This window comes from Poecilia formosa, unplaced genomic scaffold, assembly GCF_000485575.1.
Source record: "Poecilia formosa unplaced genomic scaffold, Poecilia_formosa-5.1.2 Scaffold70, whole genome shotgun sequence".
NCBI lineage: Eukaryota > Metazoa > Chordata > Actinopteri > Cyprinodontiformes > Poeciliidae > Poecilia > Poecilia formosa.
This window is the reverse complement of record NW_006800009.1, coordinates 469,208-486,157: the sequence shown is the minus strand read 5'-3', so window position 1 is coordinate 486,157 and position 16,950 is coordinate 469,208. Positions and strand designations below refer to the sequence as shown.

General features: G+C 39.6%; 1 protein-coding gene across 3 annotated transcripts in view; it reads right to left on the bottom strand.

The window, feature by feature from the left end:
- col4a2 (collagen, type IV, alpha 2) overlaps nucleotides 1–16,950 on the bottom strand; it is a 54,735-nt gene that overhangs the window by 9,229 nt on the left and 28,556 nt on the right. For all 3 annotated transcript variants that reach the window (XM_016673122.1, XM_007555364.2, XM_007555366.2), the window contains exons 5-25: nucleotides 9,312–9,446; nucleotides 9,184–9,228; nucleotides 8,980–9,096; nucleotides 8,820–8,888; nucleotides 8,686–8,721; nucleotides 7,928–7,981; nucleotides 7,810–7,845; nucleotides 7,611–7,652; nucleotides 6,029–6,091; nucleotides 5,874–5,918; nucleotides 5,723–5,779; nucleotides 5,599–5,634; nucleotides 5,474–5,518; nucleotides 5,045–5,099; nucleotides 3,395–3,508; nucleotides 2,449–2,598; nucleotides 2,298–2,369; nucleotides 2,067–2,218; nucleotides 1,901–1,973; nucleotides 1,678–1,784; nucleotides 378–561 (exon numbers count right to left, since the gene is read on the bottom strand). In XM_016673122.1, the coding sequence (XP_016528608.1) occupies nucleotides 378–561; nucleotides 1,678–1,784; nucleotides 1,901–1,973; nucleotides 2,067–2,218; nucleotides 2,298–2,369; nucleotides 2,449–2,598; nucleotides 3,395–3,508; nucleotides 5,045–5,099; nucleotides 5,474–5,518; nucleotides 5,599–5,634; nucleotides 5,723–5,779; nucleotides 5,874–5,918; nucleotides 6,029–6,091; nucleotides 7,611–7,652; nucleotides 7,810–7,845; nucleotides 7,928–7,981; nucleotides 8,686–8,721; nucleotides 8,820–8,888; nucleotides 8,980–9,096; nucleotides 9,184–9,228; nucleotides 9,312–9,446 (1,687 nt within the window). The remainder of the gene's footprint in view (nucleotides 1–377; nucleotides 562–1,677; nucleotides 1,785–1,900; nucleotides 1,974–2,066; nucleotides 2,219–2,297; nucleotides 2,370–2,448; nucleotides 2,599–3,394; nucleotides 3,509–5,044; nucleotides 5,100–5,473; nucleotides 5,519–5,598; nucleotides 5,635–5,722; nucleotides 5,780–5,873; nucleotides 5,919–6,028; nucleotides 6,092–7,610; nucleotides 7,653–7,809; nucleotides 7,846–7,927; nucleotides 7,982–8,685; nucleotides 8,722–8,819; nucleotides 8,889–8,979; nucleotides 9,097–9,183; nucleotides 9,229–9,311; nucleotides 9,447–16,950) is intronic.

Below are 16,950 nucleotides of genomic sequence, written 5' to 3'. Positions count from 1 at the left end.
GTTGAAAAGGAGGGAGAATGAAAGAGAAATGCATTCGGAACAAGAGTTATTCAAAAGCACAAGCTTGGCCTCAAACAAGCTCAGCTGGTTTGAGGGATGCAGCGTTTGGTTTAAGTAGACAGCAGAAGGAAGAGAAGCAAACGGCTGTTCATGCTTCCTTCTTCTTTTTTTTTTAACCAAAAGCCATTAACGTTCATTCCAAATTCACTGCTTTTGTAATGGATTATGAAAGAGAGCCCTTCGAAAGAGAAGTGAAAATTATATAGAGCAAAAACAGAAAAAAAATAAATAAATAAAAAATCTTCAAACAAAAAATATGCAACTCAAAAATAGGAATGAATATAAGCAAGGAAACCAGGCAGTCAGCTGCTCCTTACCCGGACTTCCAGGCGTTCCCTGAACTCCATCATAGCCTGTGAGGCCGTCATCACCGGGTGGGCCATGCTGTCCTTTGATACCTACAACGCTTTCACCTGGCGTTCCCGCCTCCCCACGAGAACCGGGTCTACCGGGCCATCCGGGGAACCCTTTGTCTCCACGCTCTCCCCTGGGTCCTTCGCCCTGCCAGGGAAAAATGCCAGGTATTTGAATTTAAAAAAATGAGACCATGATAAATCCCTTCTACACCTTTCCCACATATAATGTGACAGATTCTGTGCTATTCAAGTGGAAAATCTGCAAATCTCTTATCAAGAAGGGATCTTGACTTAGCAAAACGTTCTCCAAATCGATCAGTTTAAGGGAACGTCTCTTGTCCACATCCCAGTTCACACAAGTCCACAGATTTTCTGTCAAATTTGATTCTGGACTCTGGTGAGATTATTCTAAAGATCTTTTAGTTTTTCTGTCATGAAGACTTTAAAAAAAAAAAAAATTATTTGGACTTGACCTTACTGTGATGCTGAAAAATAATATTCTTCTTCATCTTCCTGGTTTTAGGTTTTATAACTTCTTCCACGTTGGGACAGTTGTTTTTGTGCGAAATACCTATAGAAATGTTGACCTAAAAGGTCACATTTTATTTCACCAAGCCATAAAAAGTCTTCTCACAAAGTTTTGGGGAAATGGAAGTTTCTGTAGAAGAAAACAGTCCTTCCTTAGTCCGAAATATCTGGCTTTTGGCAGCCTCTCTGACCAGTGTCTGTCTTGTCTGCAGTTTGGACAATATCCCAATTTTTGTAATTTCTTTGTTTCCCCATGTTTCTCCAATAATTAGTGAGCTCTTTCACTGACCCATTGTGTTTAAATATTGGTGGATAAGAACAGCAAACTTCTGCTGGTACAATTGCAGCTTTTCCAGATTTATGAGATCCACTGTAATTGATAGCAGATAGAAACTCAAGCAGATCGAATGCTCAAACTGAATCAAAACATGCTTTAATAAGAGTATCTCAGAGTGTCTGCTGCTTGGCAATCCCTGTGCATTTAAAAGATATCATGAAGTAAAATAGCGTGTTTTATAAATGTCAATATCAGCATTCCAAAGACAGAAAGTTAAGCAATATGATAAAGGCCCAAAACCTTTGAGTTCTGCTAGAATCACAAAACTATAAATACTTGGCTTGTATTTATGAAGTACCATGAAAAATCTAATTATATTCCAAAGAAATATAATCCAAATTAGCAAGCTAACCAAATATAAAAAAGAAACATTAAAGACTGCAATGATGGACTCACTGGAGGACCGCGGTTACCAGGGAGACCATGGAGACCATTTGGGCCTGGCGAACCGTGTAATCCTACCACTCCATCAATTCCCGGGTCTCCAGGCTCTCCAGGGGATCCTGAGGGTATCGAGGAAAGTACATGGGTAAACTTCTAAAACACATAACCCTGAAAACAAACCGACTTGTAATTCTGTCAATGATTAGAAATAATAATAAAATAACAAACTAAGCACCTTTTTCTCTCGCAACAGTTGTTTCTCCTTTTCGTCCTTTGGGCCCTGGAAAACCATCGAGGCCAGCAGATCCCTTCAAAGCAACGCAATACGGTCAAGTGTGAGGGAACAGACATTATAGAGGATTTTAAATAAAAAAAAAAGACTGAAGTCATTATTTCCTTACAGGAAACCCGTCGGCGCCTCGGGGACCCTGGTCTCCCATGTCCCCTTCGTATCCGAACTCTCCGGTCATCCCAGGATCTCCGCGCTTACCGGCAGGACCAGGTAAGCCGCGGAGGAAATTTTCACTACTGCACTGACATTCTCCAAGTTCCCCTGATTTCACAAAACACAGTCAGGTGGGATTTTGCAGAATCAGGCTAAGAACAAGATTCCCTGCACGTGAGAAGAGCACCTTTAAATCCTTTAGCCCCTGCATTGCCAGGTCTTCCCCTCGGCCCTTGCTCTCCTTTAAAGAACTCTTTCCCTGCAGGCAAACACAAGTTAAAGAAAAGAAATGCGGAGATGAAACTGGAATCTCTCTCTCCACACACACAAACACTCACACGATCCTCTGGGTCCCGGTGGACCTCTGCTCCCCGGACTTCCATCAGATCCTTTGGGTCCCGGAAAGACGGCAGGTCTTCCTTGGTCTCCTGGTAGACCCTTGTCTCCTTGTGCCCCCTTTTCACCAGAAAGGCCGAAGAAATCCCAAGCTAACAAAAGGAAATACAGTAATGAATAGGTTTTCTTTATCTAAAGCCTCCTTGTTGCGCTCATACTCCAGCTGAAAATTTCAGACATATCTTCAGTTCGAAGCTGAATGATGTTATAGAAATGCGTTTAGAGTTTGTATTGTGGAGTAAAGGAAAGGAATCGAACTATGGACAAGTGTTTACCCTTTTACATATTTTGTCAGATTCAAATTTTAATACTAGAAAAAGATAACCTGAATAGAAAAAGAAAAAAAAAAATCAAGTAATACTTTGTTTCATTGATACCAGGATTAACCACAATTGGCCCAGGCCTGATTGTTGTCCAACCAGCTCAAAGAAGAAATAGTTTTAATAGCATTTCTCTGACAACATGAAGGAGACAAAAAGGTCTAAGTAAATTCACACGTCACATCCGGATCTTACGACATACAAGAACAGACGAGAAACAAGTTTGTTGGAATCTATCAGTGAATGAACTGAACACAAAACCTTATCGAAGACACAAGCCTTTTCAATGTTGAGGTAAAGCATATAAAGTTCAAAGTTAGATATTTATAGCAGTTCTATAGTCATTTATAATAAAACCTTATAAATACGTAACCATTTTGTTTAATCTTTGACGGTTTAGTGATATAAAAAAGTGTTGAAACTAAACCTGTATCCAAATTTTGTAAAAGTCAATTCATTGCCAGAGAGCCAAAAGGACTGTGCAGTAACACATCAGACCTCAAATAACTGATGCCAATTCTCTGAATTTGCAAACTACTCGCGACTTATGTATTCAGTTTTTACGAACATTGTTGCTGTGTGTCAGAGGCAGGAAGTCCAGGTGGTCCGGGCAAGCCTTTGTCTCCGATCGGACCCCTCTCTCCATCTGGACCCGTCTCACCACGGGGCCCAGGAAGGCCACCTTAAAAAAGTTCAGACAGGTAGAGAAAACTTCAGGGAGGTGCTTTCTAGTTGACGCATCACGGTCTCTCAACCAATAACAAATGAACTGTCAACATTCCAGCAAAACAATAGTCGTGCATGCTTTTCATTAAGCCACCATTTCTGCATTAAAAATGTTTCAATTTTTATTGGTCTAATGTAATCCTAATCTTACTGTGAAGAGACTGAAGAGGCTTTAGGATCAGAAGTGTAAATTGATCAATTGTTATGATCAATAAAGGCACACACGGACAACCCAACAGTTTGAGTTGGGTGGAAGGAACGGCGTAACACTTGCTTGAGCTCATTTGTCTTTTTCCATTCAGAGTCCAAAAAGAGACACAAGAAGCAGCTTTTCTTCTGTTCCTCACAACTTTACAGATTATTCAACGTGGCACCTTTGACAAGTACTTTGAGCGTTTGTCTGGTGTCGACGTACCACAAGTATGTAAAGAGATTAACATAATTGTTATTAATATCAGACCGTTATTAAGATATAAATTAAACTGGAGCACTATATTCTCATATAAATATGGGAATCCGGACATAATTTAAGTTGGGAAAACTCAACAAATTATTGTTTATTCTGATTTCATGCGCAAATTTAATGTTTCAGACAACTGGATCTGTCTCTTTGCTTCTTTCTCTTCTAGCTATAGTTGGAGTATATTCAGTTTCTTTTAATCCTTCCCTCAAATTAACTCAAGGTCAATGCATTAGATCTCCAGTGACGAACTGGTACATTAGTGGTGCTTCTTCAGAAGTGCCATTGTATGAATTGCAAGTCATATAAGAAAGATGATTCTGAAACAAGCAACAATGTTAAAGGAGAGAAAAAATATACCATGGTAAGTAAATTTTCCTGCTGATCAGGATCTTAATTAGTTGTTCGTCTACTGGTCTTAAACGTCTCACTTTGGGATTTCAGAAGGAAGTTCATTTGTTTCACTAACGTTCATTATTCACTTTGAGTAATGTCCCTCATTTCCACACACAGTTTCACAATAAGTCAGTTGTGATTCTTGTAACCTTTCGCCCTCATTATTCAGCTGTTTTCAAATGTGGAACAGAAAAGTGTTATGTGTGAAAGGGCAGACATTTGAGGTCATCTTCTACCTCATGATGATCACATGCTTCACTTATACTTTGCTAAAGATGTGACAAAAAGGAAAATATTATCCACTACGTCGAGCCGTGTGATTTTTTTCTCTAGCATAGAAATGACTCTAATTCCTTCAAAACACGTCAAGAAATAAGGATGTTGCTGCATCTGCTTGCTGTTTTTGTCTTGATATTACATCATTCTCAATGGATGAATAAAAAAGGAAACACACAGCTCAGCAGAGAAGATAATGAAACACCATGACCTCTGGAAGATTTGCTGCTTATTCACATTCATTATCTTATCTTCAGGATATTTTAGTGCCTTTTAACAAGACGACCCAGAACATCTTCAGTACAGTTTAGACCTGTGGTGCTCAAATTTAACTGCTTGTTCAGTCGTTTATCACCTTACCCACAGACCAGGGAAATCCTGATGAAATCAGCTCCCCTGGATCACCTCTGCCTCCCTGAAACAGAGAAAATTATATTTTTTTACTCATTTTAACCAAAGAAAAATCCAGATGTGGTTCACAGTGATTCTGTAAAAGTACAACGGTTGGACTGTATATGTCACTGGAGGCAATAAATTTAATTCATAAACAGCTTCTTACATATTTCTTTTTAAATTTTACATGATTTGAGTTGGCAAATTTAGTGTCCAGACAACAAAATCTGTCAAAGTGTTAAAATAAACTGTATAGTCACTGTGTTCTCAAACTCTAATGCTATAAGTGAGAGAAAGAGGAAGTTGGCTCTTGATGATATCAGTCGCTAGCTTGATTAGTCATTGGCTGCTCACTTAAAAGCAGGATGCACGCATTCATCGATGCTGCTGTCTCACCTTAGGTCCGTCTCTGCCGTTCAGCCCTGGATAACCGGGCTCGCCCTGAAACAGTGTTTTCATGACAAGTCAGTAAATCCTGTTTTAATTTTAATGCGAGGTTAAACAGAGTAACATCATCGAACCTTTCGACCCGGAGGTCCATCCGCACCACTTTCGCCCTGAAACAAGAATCCAAACAGAATAAATGTAAGGCATGTAAAAGGAGGAGCATTAAAAGGTGATTGGTGAAAATGCGACCATGCTTACCCGAGGGCCAGGCATTCCCATTATACCAGTTTCTCCTTTGCCGTCTAAGTTGTCTGCCTGAAATAAACCGATCACCCGATTAGCACAGGAGCCCCGTATTTCAAACATGAAAACAGAAATAATTATTATGTGATAAAGGCTAATCACGTACCAGATCTCCTCTTTCTCCTTTGTCACCTGGTAATCCAGAAGGTCCCTAAAACGATTAAACATATTATCTGGTAAAGTTTTGTTTAAAATGTTACCAGAGCATGTATGTGGATAAAAACAAAAACAAAACAAAAAACAAGCATTATTATTGATTACAGTGATAGGCTGACGTTGCTGAGTGGTGTAGTTTCCTGGTGGGCCCTGTGGTCCGATGTCCCCCTGTGGTCAAAGCAGAGAGTGCAACTTAGACTTGACAGCATCATTTTTAAGGACACATTTAGCAACTATGAAACGCTCTAATGACTGGACTTGCTCTGGACTAAAACGCAGCAGACCAGCAGAGTCCATGCAGAACCGCTTCATGAATGACTATGGAAACTTCCCACCGGACCTCAAGCGGTTGAGTTTCTGTTCCTGACTAGAAAACGCTGAGGAACAGTCCAATCCTGTTTCTCCTTTGTCTCTGTGAGAGCATGACATTGTGTCTAGTTCAGCTGAACAAAAGGAACAGAGCCTGTGCAGCTCATGTCCTGGAAACATCTGTGCGTGGTGGAAGTGCTGACTCCAGCTGCAGCTCTTACTTTGTGAATCTTACACAAACTCTTGAATGGGCTTTGCTCTACGACTCTGGGCTTTAGTTATCCATGCTTGCAGGCCTTTTCCTGCAAAACATTTTCCTTCCTCTCAACTTTCCAGCCCATATGCTTTGACACAGCAATCTATGAACAGCAAACGTTTTCAGTAATTACCTTTTACAGCTCAGTGACAACGATCCACTCAGTATTTTCTATATGATCAGGGATTACAATTCCTATTTATTGGTCTCATGTAATATTTATATTTTTGTGAGATACTAAATTTTGAGTTTTATTAGTTGTAAAGCATAAGCGTGAAAGTTAACAACAGCAAATGCCAGTTATTTATTACTCTTCGTGTGATGGATCCATATAATCAATATTCCAATGTTTTGAGATTCACAAACTGAGACCAGAAGCACCTGCAAGAGACTGACTGGTTGATCCGTTTGCAACAACTCAACACAACCACTCTTGTGCATCGTCGTGGGTCCGTCATTCATTTAACTCAGGGCTTGCCATTAGTCTGCAACTTTTAGATGCATCTTATTTTCCAACACACCTGAATTAATTGAGTGGCTCGTTACCAGACCTCTGCAGAGCTGAATGAAATGCCGATGAGGGAATTCAGGTGATTTGATTCTGGTGGGTTGGAGAATGGATGCATCGAAAAGCTGCATGACAGCAGAGATCAAGGATTTGACCTGGAAAGCCCTGATTTAAATCATCAAGGTGCGAATTAAGTTTCAAGATTATTGGTTACAACTGTCTTTCTGCCCTAAATTGAATTTAACATAAATACTAGACATTGATATTTTTCCTTTGGGGATCAAATGCTGATTTATTTCACTGTAATCTTCATATTGTTGTATTAACCTCCACGCAATCTTAGTGCAGGAAGTGGAAGATTGTCCAGTCAGACCACTAATTTCCGAAACCACACACAAACACACACACACACACACACGTTGAAAAACTGATGGAGTCTGAATGACCCCGTCTCTTAAGTCCGTGGGAGGGTTAAAAATATATCTAAAATATATTTACTGTGCTGCCTTTTGGGCCTATGAAGCCAGCAGTTCCTTATCTCTATGTCAATAAAAGTCAGCTTGATGATTTGTTTTGCAAAGCTTTAGACAAACAACACCAGCGTGGGTACTCACCATTTCTCCTTTGACTCCCTTCAACACTTTGGTCATGGTGCCCTGCAAAGAAGGAAACACTTCAAGCAGCTTTCACACTTTCAAATGTCTTCCTGCGGTTAGCTCTACAGTCAGAGTACGGCTATTATCTCCCGACGCACAGAGAGGAATTAACACACATATATAATGAAATGCATAACATTTTTTGGTGATGCTTTACCTTTGGTCCACGTGGCCCTGGAGGACCTGGAGGACCCTGTCAGAAGACAAGTACAGCATATTCCTCAAGAAACAGTCAGCTTGATAAGAGACTCAGGGTCAGACTCAGAGACCCTTACCTTGGGTCCTATAGGGCCTCTGCTACCTTCCCGCCCTTGTGGTCCTGGAGGCCCCTGAAGAAAAAGCAAATTAAAGTTGAGAGGTAAGGAACTGTAAAAGGAAAAGTATTTTAATCAGAAAGCGGGCTTTTTTTTTTTACTCGTTTGGTGCAGTTTGTACTCAAATTGTGTACATTTTTGGCCAGCAGAATATAATTTACAACCAAAGCCACGATCATCGCTCTCATTCGACAGAAATGATGGGAGGACGGGACTGACCACAGACCCCAAAACAAACTTTAAAAGTTCTGCTTACTGTATTTCTACTTTGCAGAAATACAACACAGGTTTTGTGATGTGATATTGACTGAATGAGTAGAAATGCTCTGGACCCCCGATGCACAACACGCTGCCAGCAGCATCGCTAAGCAGAAAACGGCGGATCAAGCATGATTTCAGCACATACAGTGTTAGTTTAATTTTACCATTAAGTCCATAAAGGCATAATTCCTATAGTTGCTTCGGATCGGGGCTTCACACCAGAAGCAAACCAGAGTTTGTTTGGAAGCTGACTGAGCCCACCTCGAAAAGTGGGTCTTGGTCCAGTTATTTGGCTCACATGAGGATTCATTTGAGTGTATTCACACCTAACAGATTTGGTCCAGACCAAAGGGGGGAGTGAACTATGCTCTGTTTAAAGCAGACCAAATATGTCAGCCAGGTGTGAGTGTACACCCTTACATATTTAACCGGATTAAGTTGAATTAAATGTGTCTTACCGGAAATCCGTCCTCTCCTGGTCTCCCTGGATCTCCCTAAGGAAAGATGTTCAAAGCAATTCTGTAAAATCTACTCTATGTAGTGAATAAAGAGATATTTGCATTTCTAATCGTGATGCATGTTTGATTCTCACCCTAAAGCGCTCTATGTAAATGGTGACATCCAGAGAGTCCCCTTTCGCTCCCTTCCTGCCTTTTAGACCCTGGAATTGAAACAGCAGCAGTAAAAAAAATTACAATTTGCATGAACGTAGGTGTAATCAGAGACTTCTGGGTAGATTAAGAGTTACACACGGGATTTCCAGGGCCCCCGAGAAAACCAGGTAATCCTGGGAATCCAGGTTCTCCTTTGGTCCCGTTACAGCCGTCTGCTCCTGGCTTCCCTCTGGACCCAGCTTGTCCTGGGTGGCCCTGCAGAGGGAATAACAGGATCAAACATCCTGTCAGCATACACAGAGGTTGAGCTGTAGATTTAGAAACGATGTGACGTTTACTCACAGGGATGCCGTCGCTTCCAGAGAACCCAGGTACACCAGTCATTCCCTTCAGGGTGAAACGGTTTCATGTATTTAACAAAGTAGGTTAATCTGCTACTCTCTTGTTTTTTAAAAAATGTTTTTTTTTACCGTGCTGCCTTTTGGGCCTATGAAGCCACCAGTTCCTTGGTCACCTTTCTGTCCCTTGTGTCCTTGAATACCAGGATCCCCTGGTCGCCCTGGGGGCCCCTGTGAGCCCTGAGGACCAAGAGGCCCTGGAAGACCCTGTGAGTGGGAAGGTTATTAAAAATAGGAAAACAATATAAATAACAAATAAACAAATAAATTCAAAGTGCTGCATTTCTATTTATGCAATTTTATAATTGAATTGTTCAATAATGACAACAGCAGTCACGGCTGAGATAGCAAAATAAGTGACACTTTGTGACAGCTATTTTAAAGCTGCTTTCTTGTACATTTGTAGATGTTGGTGCATTCGAGTGTGTGACTCAAATACACTGACATCTAGTGGACAACCATTGTAAGTGCAAACGATATGAAATGGTACTTGAGAATACTTCGATAGCGGTAGTTAAAAATGTTAGGCTGAAACTTAGACTCATAAAAAAAATATATACATTTCTGCAGACTTGTTAAGAAGTGTGAGGCAAGGTTGGTGTATTTTAAATATAAAAGGCAGAATATACATTGCATTAAGAACCCACTGGTTGGGTAGTCAAAGCAATGTCTGAGTCAGAAAAGATGCTAATGACAGTCTTCTCTCAGAAATAGTTGAAGATGATGAGAAAGGTAAAGATATTATTAGAATTTAATTGTAAGTAAAAATGACACAACAGGTACTGAAAGATGAAAAGGAACCAGATTTAGTGTGGTAGGTGTGATTTTGTGTTGTTCAACCTCACTGACTGGTTATTAGGGTTCTGTATCAATGAGATAGTTGATGACATTTTTTTGTCAAGCGTTTATCAACAAATGTGTGTGGTATATTTTTTTATTGTTTCAGTTACATATTTCAAATTTGGAATGTCAACATGTGAAAAACCTTTTTTTTAAATGCACCTTAACTTTATTATTATTATTATTATTATTATTATTATTATTATTATTATTATTATTATTATTATTTCAACAAGATTTAAAATCCTGAGTGAGGTTTTAATTCTTGGAAGGATTACATTTTGCTTGCACTTCTTGTTTAATCCGCCAGAGGGAGAAAGGAAACTTTCTTTTTATATGGTACTCAGCTCTCCTCGTTCTCTATTACCATCTAGTGGCCAAACAGTATATTGCACTTTTCTAATTTTTGATCAATGAGTTAATTTCAACACTTAAACAATACTAATAATAAAGATTAAAATGCTTTTAAATGTGAAATAAAAATATCTTTACTTTTTTACAATAATAAATTAAAAGAGAGAATCAATAAATAAAATAAATTGAAATTAATATTGTTTAGTTGTAAATAAGGTAATGGAGTTTAGATTGAATCTGTAAATTAAATATAACAATGTGATTATGACAAAATTGATGAAAGAAATGAAAGAAAGAAGGCAAGAGGCAAGATTAGGTGATTAAATGCCACGTCCCATCTTCTTTAAAGAAGTGTGGAAATGCAGACTGACCTACTCCAGGTCATAAATGACCTCCTGTAGGTGGATTTTATTTTAAAGTGAAACAAACCTTCTTTAGAGCTAAACAAACAAAAATAAAAAAAAACGCAACACTTTGTAAACACTGTAACTAAAACAGCCAAGACAGATCCTGAGGATGCGAGGAGAACCAAAATCACATGAGAATAATTTTATCGGGTCAGGAAACACAGAGGAATGAGGACAAATTCATGTAGCGCTTTTAAGGTCAGGCAGTGATGACTCTAGATGAGTTGGTTCCTGTGAGAACCAACAACAACCACTGTTTTGTTAGTTCCCTGCCAGAAATGCTTTGGACTATATTGTAGATTCTAAAGCCAAGGATCTGAGAACCATGCTGAACTGCAATCTCATCATGCTCCAAACACACAGTGAGATGGCTAAAGTTAGGTAGCTGACGGCTAAGTGGAAGTTAACTTGTTCACGCAGCATGTGAACCTGGAGCTGTTAATTTGTGCTCAGTATCAGTACTGAGCAACAGACAGAGGTTATGTCAAAACAAGCCAAACTAAACATGGATGTCTAAAACTGATAAACGGTCGCTACATCCTTGTAGTGATAAGATGCATAACTGATATTTTCTCCACTAAAAAGCTGGTCCATTGGGATTTCATGTGACAGACCAACACAAGTCATGCGTTTAACTGTGTAATGGAAGAAAAAGGCTACATGGTTTCAAATTATTTTTGCTGGGAGAAAACATGAAATGTGGAGTAGATTTTTATTCAGTCCCATATACTTTAATGCCTCTAAATAACACCCAGACCACATAACTAATTAATTACTTAGCAAACATAGTTTATTTGTTTGTAAATCTACTTTGTTGTGGTCAAATTAACTCCTCTGGTAAAATACGTTGGTAGGATTGTTTTTTTTTTATTTAGCAAAAATGAATTGGCAATAAATGTAGTTTCTTGTTTTATAAAGCTCGTTCCAAATGAGTTGCAGCTACGACTTTAGCAACACGTAATTTGCAAAGTATTGAGTCAAGAGGCTGCATAGTTTGAATGGCAGACCTTTTAGATTTAAGTAACCATTCATGACTGTCCTTCCACTTCACAGTTATAAAATCCCAACAATGAGTCTTCAAGTTTGTAGCTCTAATTTAACAAAACGTATAAATACTTTCATATTTTCACTGTACACTGAGTTGACAAAAACTGAATTTTGTCTAAATCCTCCTAATCGTAACTGGTAGATGAAACCTGAAGGGATCTGTTTCAGTAAAACTCATTGTTCCTGAGCAGAAATCCCTCTGCAGTTCTTCCCTGCTTCACAGCGCTGCTTCTCCGGCTGTTACCTGCTCTCCACTTCCATCAAGCACTTCCTCCTCTCCTCACCAAGTTCTCAAGGGCTCTCACATCTTTTTGTCTTCGTTTCTAAAGCCTCCACTAGGTGAACAGTGAACTCAGACTAGCCAGGCAGTTGCTACGTCGGCATTGGCTAGCAGAGTGAAGCTATGGGAGGAAAGCATCAACGCTAATAGGAATCTAGTATATGAGAGTTCTGACGAGGGAACCTGAGCTCAGAGGAGCTGGGTCCTCGTTAAACAGATATCTTGGATTCCCCACAGGTCAATGAACACAGGCTTTCCTGTTCGCTCTGAATTCCTCTGTCTTTCAAGGCTGGTCATAATTTTGGCTGATGAAGCCCTGGAGGCAATTGCTGCAGCCGCGCTGTAGTTTGTGTCGGCTGTAAATACGTGACCTCTTTAAGTTTTCTCTTATATCACCAGTGGAGCTGGTTGCAGCTCAGTTTTCTTACCCAAACAAGCCAACTTAAACCTTTTCTGCAGAATTCCTGTGAGACAAATCTCACTCAAACGAGCCTAGCAAGCTTCTTGAGAATAATTTTCAACCGTAGGCTGGAGCCCATCATATGTTTTGACAGATTGGGTTAAGCTTAATCTGTGACCCGTCAGATTATATCACAGTAAATTTGGTCCACATGGTGCTGTTTCTTGTGAAGCTTTGTCTAATTTCTTTTGGATGTGATCAGAGCCAATGGATCCGCTGTAATTCACTTTAAGTTTTTATTCATTTTCTTTCCCTCTTTCAAACTTTGACACATCCAAGGACATTCAATATTTCTATGATTTCTCTTTTTGTCAAATTTCATGTTTGTTATGTTTTTGTTTCTTCAATTATTTAATCATTAAGATATATTAGTGTGATTACCAATAAAGTAATCCCTGATGCTGAAGGTGAATGGTTCCACCATAACCACCTGAAATGTCATTCATACTCTCTTTTTATGTTTATTTTCTTCCTCTATGTAAAGTATTAAACTTTACTCAATGATTCAGTAGAGACAAAGATTTTAGAAATAATTATATTTTAATACATAAACAGAATTAAATATCCAGATCAATTGCTACAATTTATTAATTGTCCTTTATTCATTTTTGTCATTCCCCGTCCCTAATCCCCTCCTTCTGTACAACATGAACTACAAAAATCTAATCTGGGTGCTCTCATCGTGAGCATGTGGGTTTTTTAGTCGTCCTATTTAAAGTTCCCACTGCTTGACATCATAAATTTAACCCAGGTCCAGACTGTCCCGTGGGGTGGCCAGTTTGGGAAAGTCCACAAAGAGTAGGATGGGAACTCAAAGCCCAAAGGGCAAACCTCTGACCTGCGAGAGGAATAACATAAATTAATAAACAACTGACCGGAAACCCGCTCTGTTATTTCATGAGTCTGTGACTGCAGATGCTGTGGACTGCATAAGACATGTTGTAACTATTTAGAAAAGCGCAGGGTGACTTATTAAAACACAATCAATCAAGATGAAGGGAGTCAGAATGAAAGGACACAACCGTGAAAAAAATGCACAATGAAATCCAGGCACAATAAAATGTCCATAACATGGAAAATAAGGACCGGAATCATGGAATTTGAGAAAAAAAAAAAAAAAAAAGGATAATCACCGAATTTGGAAATTTGCTAATTTGGTCTCACATTTCTTTAAATCTCAGCACCACCTTTTATACTCTCCTCCATCACAGTGGGGATAAAGTAAAGCACTGCTAGTTAACACAAGCGAAAAAGCACTTTGTCTCTCCTCATAAGATTAATTGGAACTGCATCTAAAAATCAACAAGTCTTATCAAAACTGAGAGGTCAGGAGGTAGTTTTAGCCTAGCACATCAGTTAGCATCTCCCTTCACAAAGGCCCTCAGAGTTAGATAAACATGTAATAAAGCCTATGTGAGATTTAAACACTACAACAGCTTTATGAAACCTAATCAACCCATTTTCAGATGCTTTCAAAAATCAACTTTTCCTTTTTTTTTGCGAAATAAGAAAAAAGAAGCCTTTTGATGCCTATATCTCTGACGCTTGCATTACATCTAAAGTCAGAAATAGTTTTTGGAAGTTCAAACAAAGTTTAATGTTCTCATCATATCCTTAGAAATGTCTGCTTCCTCCACTGAAAAACTGTGGCAATTTTCTCCGAGTTGAAAGTGGAGGAAAAAGACCGAAAAGGAACAATAAGAAGTGACCACCACGAAGGGGAACGCAACCACTGAACGTCTGCCTCTTCCTTGACTCCCCCAGTTGGACCCAGACGCTTTGGTCCACTTAGTACTGCTGCTGCTTTGCGACCTATCTCAACTGTTTTTCTTGGACGCATTTTTGCTGGACTCATTTCCTGAAGAGCCGCGTCCCGCATGCTTGATGCTCGGAGAAGAAAACAGGGCTCTGCTCCCCCTTTCCCGGATGACTGGTCGGAGGGAGATTGGGTTTAGAGGCAGGCCAGAAGGGTTCTGCTCGGAGGGCAAACGGGGCAGTCAACTGGATCCTCTAAGGACGGTAAATAAACATCTGCAGATGATGTTTAGATATCTATTAGTGTGTGTTTAGATCCCCCGTCTGCAGCCAGGAAGGTCAGCTTTCTGAGAGTTCTGAGAATGTTCTGGAAATCCCGGATGGCCGTCATGAATCAGATAATAGAAAAAAAAATAAAAATAAAAATTATACTCTGGAAGTGAAGAGGAGTCAAGTTGGTCACATGAGATAAAGACAGAAAAATAGTGTCTTTTTCGTGAGAAAGTTGATCTTTTTTTTTTCTTTATTTTTGCCATGGTAACAAGCAAAACCTAAACTTGATGCTTTCACGCACTGCAACCGGTACTTGTGAGTCATGTTTCGGAAACATTTCTTGTTCCGCAACAGAGGGACGGAGTCAGGGGGCGAGAGCTGACAACGTGCAGAGCAGCGTCAGTCGTTTGTTGCCGCTAGGGTTGCTTCCCATGCAGATCTTTGTTTAATCATTCAGCACAAAGACATTAGTTTACATTCGAACTCATGTGTTTAAGCTCTGACTTCTGCACGTGAACACACGCGAGCCAGAAATGTGACAGAGTTCAGACCGAACGGAGAGCTGCTAACGACCCGTTTGAATGAAGCGTGTGTCTGTCTCTGTTGTAGTGGTCAAAACTCGAGGGGGAGATCCCGGCCTGAGAACAGAACGGCCTGGTTGTCCAACTATCCCCGGGCTCTCTGGGGCCCGACACCTGCAGCATTGCCTCACATCAGAGGAATGAGACATCTTGAGCCTACGTTATGAGCACATTTAGGCCTTAGGAGGTTGCAGCTGCAGTCTGTGTGTGTGAGAGAGAAAGAAATAGAGCAAGAAATGAGGTGTTGGGTTCTCCTTGGAGATCAACCACCTGCATGTCTGGAAGGTGTGTCTGCACGTCTGAGTGGATAATGAGGTCCGTCATAGGTGGGTCGCCTCTGTAGTCCCTCTGTGACATTTATCACTCAAAATAAAATGCTTTATGTCACCACTGACTTTGTTTTCAGATTTTGTTGAGTAATCGTGCGAGGTTGAGGAAACATAGCGTAAATAGTTTCCTTACAGGTATTTTCAGCGTGAGAAGGGAAGAAGAGCGGAGAGGAAAACCTAGTTTTTGGAGGAATGAAGGACATCAAGGTTGTAATTATTACCTACTACATGCAGAAATGGACTGTGCTGCTTCTCTCATTTATTATCAACAGGGTGTTGAAATCTCAGTAATTTGAGGGAAAAATTTTAAACTTTCCTTTTTTCCTTAACGTAAATGAAAACCGGACCCACAGTTTTTCTTGGATGGGAAATTTGACAGCTTTTGTTCCTCAGAAGTGCGGCTCGGCTTGAGAAGTTTGTGACCATCCAGCTGTTACGTTGGACCCTATTTGCATTGATAAAATCCAATAACTTGAGCAACAGGGATTGTCCTTGTAATCCGCAGGATCTTCGTCTGAAACCATCCCTCTGGCCGGACTGGACGAGGAAAAGTTTTCTCACAAGGGAACCATCACTGCTGTTCTAGAACATTCACGATCAGGTCACTTATAAAGTTTTAAAAAAAATAAACAGTTCTTCCTCATATTAATCATTGGAGATATACAATCAGTGGTCTTCACTGAACAATCATGCAGCAAATGATCCAGGAGAATCAAACCCAGGACGACAATGTTGGAGACTAAAGCTTCTGAACATGCTGCATACCAACTCAGTGCCCGATTCATTAAATTACTCCTTAAATTTAGCTTTTTCTTCCAATCAACCACATAAAATATCCTAATCATCAAAAATATGTAATGGTTTTGGCATATTCAAGTACACCCAGTATGTTTTCATTACGTTTGGTGGGCAGACTGATGGCGCTTTTGAATTATTGAATTATGTTGAGTTGAATTATGAAAAGTCAGCACAAGCAAAGCTGCCAAAAAGAGGAGAGGAAGAGCTGCACATTTTTAGTAACCGAATAAGGAAATGTCAGCTCATTTCTGAGGGAACACTGTGGATTTAAAGACAGAGAGGTGGATCAACACAACAGGTTATTAAAATAAAAAAAGTAATTTACGTTTACGACCAAACAACACGGCAAATCTGTGAAACCGCCTGAAATTTAAAAGGTGAATGACCTGTTAGTAACTAACTGCTATGAAAATATTAATTGAGGATTTTTCAGCGGTTTTGTTTGTTCATGAAAAAGTGAGCTCATTTGTTTGGCAAAAAAGCTTTGATATTTAACATGGCCCTTATTAACGTATTATTTTTCTTATTTTGTTTATCATTTATAATTTTATTTATATTTCATTCCTTTTTTTTTCCTGTTTTGATTT